This window comes from Orcinus orca, chromosome 7, assembly GCF_937001465.1.
Source record: "Orcinus orca chromosome 7, mOrcOrc1.1, whole genome shotgun sequence".
Lineage (NCBI taxonomy): Eukaryota > Metazoa > Chordata > Mammalia > Artiodactyla > Delphinidae > Orcinus > Orcinus orca.
The window spans coordinates 46,713,095-46,726,175 of NC_064565.1; the positions used below are offsets into that span (position 1 = coordinate 46,713,095).

The window sequence follows — 13,081 nt, forward strand, 5'->3', positions numbered from 1 at the left end:
AAGAAAAGACAAGGAAAAGAGAATAGAAAATGCAAAAATTAAAGGTGAGGAAAAGAAGTAGGGGAAAACAGAAATCAAACAGAAGACAGAAGAAATTGTTATGTCTAGTACTTATTGAGATAGGAGTGAGCTGCTCATAAGTCACTGAATAAAATAAAAGCAGTCAGAAAACCAAAACCGTATATGACTTGACTTCCCTTAAAATGTCTTTATGCATTTTAGAACCACTGAATTTCAGAATGGAGATGGCCCAGCACATAACGATAGTGCAAACCCTCACCATAATGGAAGAATGCCCCCTACAACTTCTGTGACAGATGGCCACGCAGCCTCTGCCACATGTCATTTCCAAGAGTAGGCAGATCATTATCTACTTTTAGAAGGAAGACATGTCTCTTTTGTGTAGTACTAATTGTTAGAAAGTCGTTCTCATTTAAAACAGAAATCTGCTACGCCTCGGCCTCATTTCTACCCTCTGGAACCATATGGAATGGTTAAATCCTTCTTCCACGTGACATCTCTCCAAAATTATGAAGCAGTTATTATGTTGTCCTGAGTCTCCTCTAACCCAAAATAAACATATGCAAAACACAGAATATGTCCTCCAAATATCAGTACACCTGGTAGGATGACCAATGTCCTCAAAAGCCCTGTTTCATTTGCTTCTCCATAGTAATCTTTTCCTTGGAGAGCTCAGAATCAGCACATCTGGTGTGTATTTGTTTGGGAGTGCTCTGTGAACTCTGTACATACATATGTGTATAAATATGAATATGTACACACAAGCATAAACCGCACATGGAGTTTGTGTGTTTGCATATAAATATGTAGACACATATGTGTACACACATGTAAAATATACACATTGCTCATCTTTCCTTTTCTCTCAAGTGTTTCTTTTCGCATGGCTCCCATCCAGTCCAAGTTCATGAGGAGAGTTCATCTTATTTCCCAGCTTATTTCATCCCTCTGGAAATAAGGTGGGGACTTTGGGGTTATATTTACTTTCCTTAGTTCAATCATGAGTGGATGCCTGCATGCTCCTGTCTCCTACGTGCCCAGGCTTGAATAGTTAGTTAACCCTCAGCTTCTAAGGGTAAGGAAACCACTTAGAATCGTACATCAGAGGAGCTGAGTAGCTCTGAAGATATTTGATCATGTAAACAAAATTCATATCCTGTGATAACTGTAAGCATGACATTAATCTAAACCCATTTGTCTTTTCCTCTCTTAATTTCATTTCCAATTAAGTATTTCTTCCACCGTTTCTGATTAGTTCATCACTTGTCCATTTTCTACCTTATCTTCAGAAAGCAGGAAAAAAATCCTTCTTTGATATCCAGGAAAATGTCCAAAGGGCCCTGAGTTCAAATCGCTTTCATATGTCACATTGTGATTTGAGTTTCACGGTTCAGTACTTTAGCAGACCTCAAATGCAAGGGTTGTTTCCAGGTTATGATAACGTAATTGGATCTAAAGTCATTGTCATCCTTTCATCCCACAGAAGGTTATTTTGATCTTGCTCCTGGGGGCAGTAATTGAGTTGGAGGTGGTGGTGGAGTGGGGAGATATGAAGCAGCATTTAGCCCTTCTTCAAGGCTTTCATTTCATCCTACTTCTTCACAGCACATGAAAATGCCCTCAAGGGCCCTCCATTGTGCCTACCGTCTGCCCCTCCCACGACTCTTCTTTCTCTACCCCTTCTCTCCTCGCCCTTCTCTCCTCTTTGTTAAAATGGAGGTCACAGAGAAAGCAGAATGGTTCCAGGGTGGGACAGATAAGAAGAAGACGAAGAGGCAGGACATGTTCCGAGGGCATCACTGGTGTGGCACCAGGAATGTGGCAGAGGTGGCCTCAGCGGAGTACGTAGGGCTCCTGGGGGCTCAGGGCTCAAAGCTCTCTGACAGTTCCTTGCTCCTGTTCTGAGTTGGCAGCTCTTCCTTCTCTTCATAGCAACTGATTCCAACCTTTAGCACGTGCCTCGACCGCCTACCCACCCACTCCCAACTCTTCACTGTCTGCCTCGTGCTTATGGAAAATAATCAGAAGCCATCGAGCACAAACTCCCTGAACTTTCTTTCCTTCCATCTCCACTCATCCTTACCTGCCCTGGAACAGGTACAATTTCAAAATGAAACATGCCCCTAGTTGTTTCTAAAATGAATTAAATAATCCACCTGTGTTCTTAAGCTTATTTCCTGTCTCCTCTGGGACGTCACTTTAATCTGATAAGGCTTTATCCACTCTTTATCTTCAATCTTACCTCCCCTATGCCTGAGTTTTCTAAAGCCTTCAGGTCTAATCCATCTGCAAGTAACAGGCAGTCTCATCAAGCTACCGAATTATCCCTTTTATTTCCCTGTTTGTAAGAAACTTATACAATAAAAGCATTTATTTATAAGAGAGATATAATTTATTTATAAAAATATTCATTTATTTATAAGAAAATTTTATTACAAAATTATGTTTTTATGAGAGATATTATAGTGTAGTATATACATTTTTCTCAATGAAGTGATGTCACCCTCAAGGGGGCAAAAATGGATTCTTAGGGGGCAAAAACATTCTAAAATATTACAATGGTTTCTGGCCCTCCAAAGCTTAACTCTACTTGACAAAGTATTATTTCTCAGTATTTAAATTCTCTCACTTTAGGGAGAGTTTTAATTTAATTTTTCTCTCAGGGAGTAAGATCTGATAATGAGAAAGAGATTGAGAAACACTGATGTATAGGATCCAGCCGGCCTGGGTTTATATCCTGAACCCACCACTGCTTGGCTGGCTGTGTGACCTTTGACAGGCTACTTAACTTCACTGTGCCTCAGTTTTCTTACCTGTAGAATGGAGATCTTAGCACCTAATTCACGAAGTTGATTTTAAGTAAAGATTACTTGAGTTAATATAGGTAATGCTATGAGTGTTAGCCCACTCTTTCAACTAATTGAATCATATATACAATAAATGAGCTACGAATTCTGGAGCCTGCCTACCTCTTCATCTCTTCCCACTCTCCTTCTCACTCATTCTACTCCAGCTACACTCACATTCTTACCCATCTCCAAAATTCCAGGCTTGTTCCCAATGTCACATCTTGATTTTTCTGTTCTTACCATCTGGAATCTCTTCCCCCAGATTTTCTCATGGCTTACTCCCTTACTCTATTCAAGTTTCTTCTCAGATGTTACCTCTTTAAAGAGGTTTCCCTGATTTATATTCCCACTTTTCTTTCCCTATTTCCTCTCATTCTCTTTCTAGCACACATGACTACCTAAAGTTACACATTTTTGTCTCTTTATTTCGTTATGTATGAACTACAAGACGATGGAACTTCTCTGGTTTAGTCACTGTTGTATTCTTGGTGCCCAGAACATTGGGAAAAGTAGTATTGATTGAGTACTAGGCTCTAAGGATATAGTGGTGAATAAAAGAAACGCAGGGCTTCCCTGGTGGCGCAGTGGTTGAGAGTCCGCCTGCCGATGCAGGGGACACGGGTTCGTGCCCCGGTCCGGGAAGATCCCACGTGCCGCGGAGCGGCTGGGCCCGTGAGCCATGGCCACTGAGCCTGCGCGTCCGGAGCCTGTGCTCCGCAACGGGAGAGGCCACAACCCGCGTACTGCAAAAAAAAAAAAGAAAAGAAAAGAAAAGAAATGCAGTCTTTGCTTTCCTGGAACTTAAAATCTAGTGACAGTCAGACTTTAAACAAGAAAACATGCAATTAATGTATAAGTGGTAATCAAAATTACAAAAGTCTGCTCTCCCAGACAGCCTGAAGCAACACAACACAAATCATAAATTCCACATTGCCCTGCTGAGACCCACTGACAGGACTGCAGGTCCTTCTTAGGACCAGAGAGCTAGGGACCTGATTTCTTAGAAAATTGCAGGCTAGACTAATGGCTACTCCCATCCTTCTCCAACCTGGAAGGGCAAGAGACTGAAACACTAAACTTGTCTTCTTGTCAGGACTTATTTTTCTTCCTTCTTAGGTTAGTTGCTTGTTTCACTCACTTTTCCCATTTTTATATTAATATTTTGCCTCTGCCACTGAACCAATGAACCTCAAAGTGTGGGTCTTGGTCCACCTATATCAGAATCATCTGATATTCTAGTTAAAAATCTAGATTCCCAGATCCTGTATCCAACCTCAGAATTACTGAGGGAAGAACATGAGAATCTATATTTTAACAGTCCCTCCCCTTAAGATTTTTGATGCACAAAAAGTTGAAAACAACTACATTAAACTGTGAGCTTCAGCTTCTTTGTTTTCCCAGAGGCTAGTACACGGTTGGTACTCAAATATTTGCTCAATATATACATGTTTATGTATTCCACATATATTTCGAACACAACATGTTTAAATCTGAACTTCTCTTTTCTTCCAAACTGTCATTGTTCTTCCTACCTTTTCTTTCTGAATTAGTAAAGCCTTAATCAGAGTCACCCTGAGCTATTTTACCTTTTTCTCCAAATTTATAATTAACCAATACCAATGGCTCTGTTAATTTAGTATTTGAGTTAAAAGTCTCGGGCTCATTGACAACCTGTCCCTTAAGGCATATTTTTCCTTCTGATAACTAGCTCAGTTCTTTTCCCAAGGTGGATGCTCAGTTAGTGTTTTATTTTATTTTTAATTTTTAAATAATTTTAAAATATTTATTTATTTATTTACTTATTTATTTGACTGTGTCGGTTCTTAGTTGTGGCACGTGGGATCTTTGTTGCAGTGCGTTGGTTTCTCTCTAGTTGCAGTGCGTTGAGTATGAAGCCTCTCTAGTTGTGGTGCATGGGCTCTAGAGTGTGCAGGCTCAGTAGTTGTGGCACACGGGCTTAGTTGCCCTGCGGCATGTGGGATCTTAGTTCCCCAACCAGAGATCGAACCCACATCCCCTACATTGGAAGGCGGACGCTTAACCACTGGACCACCAGGGAAGTCCCTGTTTTATTTTAAATTTATTAAATTTTTCTTAATCAAAATAAAATATTAAAACAATTAAATTGTCCAGGGACCTAAAAAGCACAGATGCTGGCTTGGCTCCACTCTTCACAAAACAGAAATAGAGACACAAATGTAGAGAACAGATGTATGGACACCGAGGGGGGGAGAAGTGGGGGTGGGGTGAAATTGGGAGATTGGGATTCACATATACACAGTACTGATATTATGTATAAGATAGATAACTAATGAGAACCTACTGCATAGCTCAGGGAAATCTACTCAGTGCTCTGTGGTGACCTAAATGGGAAGGAAATCCAAAAAAGAGGGGATATATCTATACATATAGCTGATTCACTTTGCTGCACAGTAGAAATGAAGACAATGTTGTAAAGCAACTATACTCCAGTAAAAATTAATTTTTAAAAAATCAGTGAAACCTGAGGTGTAAGCACAGTGTATTATCTTTCAGTGGTAGAGGTCTTGCTTTCTTCAAACTCAGGCTTAATGGATTATGATTTACCACCACTAATATGGGAAAAATTTTCAAGGACAAATGTCGGAGGGAAGATCACAGCAGTCCTCATTCTCTGGGCGTTAGTGAGGCTGTTTCTTAACCAGCTTCTAAATCTTATAAAAAAGGATACATACACCAAAACTGCCAGAAATTGTATTCATCCATCTTCACTGGAAGAACCAGTTAAACTGGAGTAAAATTATCATTTTTATATTTATGGTACCTATGGACTTTATAAAAACTCCAGCCTTTAAATTATGATTTTCAACTTTCTCTCTTTTTTTGTGAATTGTGTTCACAAGACAGTGTTATCTTCTTGCATACGATTTCTCTTTTTCTCAAAAACAAACAAAAAAAGAATTTTGAAGGAAAAAATGATCATATTAAAATACAAAAGCAAAATGATATTTAATATTTACTTGATTTTCCCATTCAAATTTCCTAAGTGAATAATATCCTCATCCCATATTGTCTTTAATTGGAATCTCCAAATTTAAATCTACATTCAAATTCAGTGATGCATCTGTAGATCCTCATTATTCTCTAAAGAATATATGTTTAAATATATTTTCCTTTTATATCTTTTATAATTAAGGGTAAGCAACTGAGTACATGTTATAAAAGAAAATAGGTATTAGTTACTCAGAATATACTTACATAGTCAAAAAAAAAAACAGTCAAATATTCTGAGAGAGTTACTTTAGACACAAAGCCAGGGACCTGGAACCAGTACTTCTAATATTCTGCATTCTGGCTGGGGAAATTGGAGAACAGAAATTTTAAAAAATGTTTATTGAACTCCTACTGATTATCAATGAGCATGATTCAGAGATAGTCACCTTGGAAGCAGAACAAAGGAACACAGATTTCACTCTAACTATATACAAAGCTGTCCTGCTAAACAGTTCATGATTTAATCTAGGAGAATCCAGTGTCAGGCACTCAGTAAATTCTCAATAAATGGTAGCTATTAACATGATAATCCTGACATCAACCATGTAGAGTTTAAGGACAGGTCCTCCTACTAATATACCTCTTTTACAGAAGAAGAAACTAAAAATATATTTTTAATTTTTTACTACGCAAGTGTCAAGATGAAGTCAGAATGAATTAGAAAAACCCCTCCAAAAGCCTCCCAAGGACCACTTCATAGCCCTAGTTCTTTAGAATGATACCCACTCCAACTAAGTATGTGCAGATTCTTGAGGAATTTGACCAGCTAAGTCTACCATTTGGGATGACAGCCAGAAGTACCTTAAACAGCCAACCCACCTATATATTTAGTTTTCTGCTAGTAATATGGAAACTAAACCAAAAAGCAGCATCAGGTATCTATACGAAAGGTCATCTGTTGAATAATGTGTGTATTGACTGCTATTAAAGGTGAAATTTCTTAATCTCTTTGTTTTCTATTCTTTTTTTATCCATACTTTTTCATTGCTCTGAACATCATGGAAACCCAGCTAAGAGGGAAAAAAAGAGGAGAAATACAGAGCTGGTGGGGACCACCAGTAGAGATCGTTACTGATTTTCTGAAGATCCATAGTATTGAGTCTGTAGAGCTGCTTATAACAACTTTTGTCATCCTTACAGATTCTCATAGACTAACCGGGAAAAAGATGTGGAAAAGGCTGGGAAGAGGCCTTTAGAGGTGCTTCTTCACCATGCGTTTGTCACCATTGGATTGTTGTCAAGATCGAATGAGATACTCAATGGAAAGAGCTTAGCAAACAGTTTGGGGCATATGGGGTACACACACACACACACACACACACACACACACACACATGCCTGAGTTTCCAATCATGCTGGTTCTCAGAAATGTGTGCTTCCCATAGTACTATACTCTCTCTTCACTTCTATGTTCTTGCTAATTTATCTGCCTTTCACCATCCAACTAATACTTCCCTTCTCTGACCACAGTATGAGCAGAGATAATTATGCTCTTGTTCATCCCTCAAGTCTAAAGATAGCTTCTCCAAAAATCATTCCCAAAGAATCCAGGATATGGTTCTCTCATATTACTTACTGTGTATTGTATATGTGCCTACCTGTCTGTGTCCACCAATAGACTGTGAGATCTCAAAGACAAGAACTATGTCCTTTTTACTCAATATCTTTCAACACCCAACACAGGGCCTGAGCAATGGGACAGACTCAGCAAATATTGGAAGGATGGACAAATGGAGGGCAGGGGTGCATGGAGGAAACAGCTGAGCCACCAGTGTTGCCATCCATGTGGATATTCCAAACTGGAGTGAGCAGGCATGGAATAAAAAGGAGAATCAGAGATTTAAGAAACATGTTACTATAGCTGCACTTATCTGGGTTCCCTCCCATGGGGTAAAGTACAAACTTAAAGTTAAAATGTTGTGGAAGGCAATGCATAAGTATAAACTATTCAGAATCTTCCCTTCTTCCCTTCCCAAGTCTTTGGGAGCCTACGTTTATCTCAAAGCAGGGATGCTATACCCTTCCTAACACTGGAGAAATAAGTGGCATCACTGTCTGCAGATCACTCAGAGCTCCTCGGAGAACAGTGCTCCTGGGCTGTGCTTCTCAAACTTTAGGGACGATGTTTATAGCAGGTGAGGTTAAAATGCAGATCCTTGAAAAAGAATGGATACATGTGTGTGTATAACTGAATCACTTTGCTGTAACACCTGAAACTAACACAACATTGTAAATCAACTGTACTCCAATATAAAATAAAAATTAAATTTATAAAAATGCAGATTCTGATTCAGTTGTTCTAGGAATGTATAGTTTTTATTAGGTTTTACTCTGTCTGGGGGAAAATTTCACAAAAATTGTGCGCAGTGGTCCAAAACCCAAAAAATAATGGGGAGGCATTTTATTCTAGACCGGTGTTTCTCAACTTTGGCTGTACATTAGAAAGACCTGGGAAGCTTCTAAAAACACAGTGCAGACCAATGGTCATCTTTGCCCCTTTCCCCCTCCATCAATTAATCAGAATTTGGGAGGATTTCTTCAGTGTGATTCTACCATCACAAAGCTGTCGGAACCAGTGTCCTACCAGTCTACCAGTGCCACTCAGAGTCTGGTCCAAGTTCTGGTTCACCCTGCAAGTTGTTGTTACATCTGGGACAAGTATCCAAACCAAGAGTAAGGGTTTAGAAACTTTTACAGCAATATGACAAATTAAGTTTATGGCCACCGAATCTAATAATAGAAATAGAGGGACTCATTTAAAACAAAAAGTTGACTTACAAACAAAGATTTTGATACCCACCGCCCCCACCCAAGAAGGCTTCTGAATAATCAAACACCCACCTTTGGTATTGAGGTTATGCTCAGCCCCTTCTATAAGCTATTACCTCTCCAAGTTGGAACATTAAGTTCACTGATGAATTGCTGGGGCACATCACTTGGAGACCTGGGTACAACAGGGTTAATAAGCAGGAATGGGGTAGGTGGGGTTACAAACCAGGAACACATGCCCTCCAAGTTAGACAGTTTTCTTTAATTGCCCTGAAAACACACACACTCTCACATAACACGGAAGGTGAGAGCTGAATGAAGTTTTCTGGGTAATGGCTTGAAATGTTTTCCTTCTGAGAAGTGGTGTTGAGTTACAGCGTGCAGACGGAGAACTGCGAGGAGAGAAGGCGCAGCCCAGACCCCACCTTTTCTTGGGTTTGTAGGAAGGTGGACATGGGCTCATGGAGACGAGGCGAGTGATCTGTTGACCTGTCTGGCGGCTGGAATCGACCGCTCCCAGGGTGACCAAAGGGCAATGTTTAGCAGGGCTTAGCCAGGGGCCGGCCAAGCAGGCACGGATGCTCTGCTGTGAAATGCCACGCAGGCAGAGACTGACAAGCGGTAGGAGCTGAGCTCTCCCTTTGGACTGCTGCTTCCTGCTCTGTTCAGGGGAGGGGGCCGCTTTCTGGCAACTTTGCTGCTGCTGCTGCTGCTGCTATTGCTACTACGTCAGCTCCCTCTCCCCTCAAGGTAAGCAGGCTCAGAGGGAGGGCAGGCTGCGAGGGAAGGCTTTGTACCATGAACAAGATCCGAAAGTTTTTCCGAGGAAGCGGGCGAGTCCTGGCATTTATATTTGTAGCTTCTGTCATCTGGCTGCTCTTTGACATGGCAGCTCTCCGCCTCTCATTCAGTGAGATCAACACTCGAGTCCTGAAGGAAGACATCATCCGGAGGGAGAGGATAGGGTTCAGAGTTCAGCCATACCTGGGGAAGAGCCTTGACAGCAGCGTGAAAGAGATGAAGCTCCTCTCGAAGGGACACGGGAAGGGCGTATGGGGCAAAGAGAACTTTAGAAAGACGGAAAAGAGTAAGCTCAAGGTTGAGGATGATTTGGACCAAGCCCAGAAGGAAAGAAAAGTGCAGAATGCCCCCGGAAGGGGCAAGGTTGCACCTTTGTGGCGTCCTGCATATCTGCTGACCCCCCCAGTGACTTTTACCAAGCGGAAGACAGAGGGGCGAGACGTCAGACCTGAAGTTTCCTCGCACGTGACGCCAAAGCAAAAGACAGCCCAGGGGGCTGAGAAAACGCCGTTCACAGCAGCAAGGGGAACTCCACGGGACAAAATATCTGTACACACAGGACCTGTTGGTATAAACCAGGAGGGCCTGAAGAGTCTTAGTCTCAGCAGTGAAACATCAAAACAAGCAGCTGAGAGGAACCCAAATGTGACCATCCATCTTAATATTGACAGATCAAAGCAGCAATTCCAGGCAGTAGCAAATGAAAGGACCTACCCTGCCAGCCCACCAGTGCCAAAACCCAGGGAAGCCATAGCCTTAAATAAAACTGAGACTCAGAGCAAAGAACTAAATGCAAATAAACACAAAGCCAATAAGAACCTTCCCTTTTCCAGGTTCATTGCCAATTCAAGTCGCTTAAAGAAGCAATCTATTAATGAGACACAGTTGGGAGGCTTGCCAAAGGTTGATGGAGCCAAAGTGGCTGATGGGAAGAAACTCAATTTGTCTGAAAGCCATGTTGTGATTATAACCAAGGAGGAGGGGCTAAAGACAGACACCAAAGAGGTCCCCAATTCCAAAACCAAAACTATATTTCCTACGGTACTGCGCAAACGCCAAGAGGAACACGTTGCCAGGAAGAGCAGGGAGGCATCTTTCTCTTCTCTTGCTCTCCAGGGAGCAGCAGTGTCTCAAACCAATCAAGCCTTAGCTGGTGGGCTGGGGCCAGCAAGAATCAACTTAACTGCCAAAACCCAGCCTGAACAACTCAACCAAAGTCACAGAAAAGCTCGTTCGCCTGAAGATGGTGGAATGCACCGTGTGTTAAGAATTGATGTGACACTTTCTCCAAGGGACCCCAAAGCTCCCGGTCAGTTTGGACGTCCGGTAGTTGTTCCCCATGGAAAGGAGAAGGAGGTAGAAAGAAGATGGAAGGAAGGAAATTTCAATGTCTACCTCAGTGATTTGATCCCAGTGGACAGAGCCATTGAAGACACAAGACCTTCTGGGTAAGATCCATTTTTCTTCTCTTTCCTCAGCCCCAAGTATTTTGGGTCTTACATAGAGAAGACTTATTTCTAGATAATTCTTTGTGATTTTTGGTCACCTAGAGAATTAGAGCAACAATAATCATTAGGCACAGTTCAAATAGTCTACCATCCACACAGAGAAAAAGTCCGATATCAGCATACCCATTGCACTCTCTTTATACATTTATTTCTCTGGGACTTTGGCCCTCATCCCTATTAGCTCATGTTCTGTTCCCTTTTCTGTACTGAAAACCTATCAAAATGATTAGGGGAGCTCAGTTCCTAATAAGGTGTATATGAATGGTAGAGCTTAAAATGTAATTCCGTTAAAACAGTGACAATGAAGTGAATTCTCAATTTCAGAATTTTTTATTATTAGCAAGTTTGTCAGGAGTATATTTGGGAAAGGAGCACAGAGAAGGAGCCTTCTCGGCCTCTCTGGAATCATGTCTTAGCCAGCAGAATTCTGCCTAATCATGAGTCATGATCACCATAAGTGAAGAAGTGACTTACTCCTTAGAATTTAATATCCTTTACAGATGAGAATGGTAGATAGTTCAGGAGTTCAGTGATACAGGAATAATAATTTTGGAAAAAGTCAATCAGCCAATAAGTAGCAAACACCCACAGGACATACAAGAATATAATATTTTATATTTCTAGAGTTTCGCCATTTATGAAGCAACTGCACACAAGTCACATGAATTTCACAAGAGCTCTGCAAAGGAGGCAGCAGGTATTATGCGTTCAAATCAACAAGTAAGGGCACTCAGGAATTACTTCAGTCTTCCAAGACAGCACAGCTCTGAAGGTGCCCAGTGAGCCTTCATAAACCAGTTTTTAAAAAATTATATTCCTTTAACTAGAAAGTAGATCACAAATATTTAATCTGATTCAAATATATTCGGTTTCTGGCTCTTTTTGGCCCACTCATAAGTGAGGGTACCTCATAGCCATATGTTCACTACCCATTCATTGATAATGCAACTCCATGTGTGCCTTGATATGCAATTCCTGAGCCAAACAATGTTTGCCGAGAAGGTGGAATTAGGGAATATCAAGATTCAGATTTAGCACATGTGGTCTGTAAAGAATGCCCTCGTTTGGCTTCTGTAAAAAAAAAAAAAAAAAAGGGAAACAACCCTTCTCTGTGATCTAGGTATTCAGTGTTACTAAGAGGAAGGAAGATATAGATGTGCCTGTATTCATATTGGTGAGAGGGGCCTCTTCATTGGGATGTTAGCCATTTTCAGCTCTTAGCCATTGGCAGATGGCTATTGGCCATGCGCTAATCACCTGCTGAGGCCAAGCACTCTGCCATTCATGTTCCTCACCCTGGTGAAACTCACAACCTTGAGGAGAACACAAATATGCCCAAAGTAAAGATGAAGAAACTGAGGCCCTGGGAAGTTATATTGTCTGTGGTCATAGAGCTAGCAATTATAGAGAAATTATTAAAATCCATGCTCAAAATTATGTTGTGCTGTTGATCGCCCATATCTTACTAATTACTACCAAAATGATCCCCAAAATTATGCTGCACCAGCTCTGATCTGAAATCCTGTATATCATATATCACATACATTTATGATATATCACTATATTACTAGACATATACACTATGTATGGTACATCCAAATATGCCAGTATAGGGCATATACTATATATACCACACTATGTACAACATATTACTATACATATCCTATATAGTATACACTATATGGCCATATACTATACATGCCAACTTTGAACACAAAGCACCAGAGAATGAAGTAGGAGAGTAGCTTTATTTTAACATCCCTTCTGTGGCCTGGCAGACTGCTATGGAGCTTGGAGAGAAATAAGACACTGCACAGAAGCCCAGGCTGCACTTCCAAACCAGAGAAAGGACAATTGTATGAGGGCCAAAAGCAAGTAATAATGATGTTAGCGTCCATGTGATTTATTGAAGGCTCAGTAGCTCCCAGTGCTTGTTCGTTTCTGAAATTTGGTCTGTGGAAATTAAGTGTTGCTGCCCAGGGAAGTCATGGTCAGGCTTTGTCTTCTGAAGGAGGCTGTCCCAACAGTAGGAGAAAGTGAGTGACACGTGTGCTTGAGAGGATGAGTCAGACAGCATGTGACCAGGCCCCTCCCTCTTAT

General features: G+C 41.0%; 1 protein-coding gene across 1 annotated transcript in view; it reads left to right on the forward strand.

Moving 5' to 3' along the window:
• Positions 1-8,982: 8,982 nt before the first annotated feature.
• Positions 8,983-13,081, forward strand: part of GALNT5 (polypeptide N-acetylgalactosaminyltransferase 5) — a 36,846-nt gene continuing 32,747 nt past the window's right edge. The window contains exon 1 of the mRNA XM_004276793.1: positions 8,983-10,921. Coding sequence (XP_004276841.1) covers positions 9,471-10,921 — 1,451 coding nt within the window. The 5' untranslated portion in view covers positions 8,983-9,470. The remainder of the gene's footprint in view (positions 10,922-13,081) is intronic.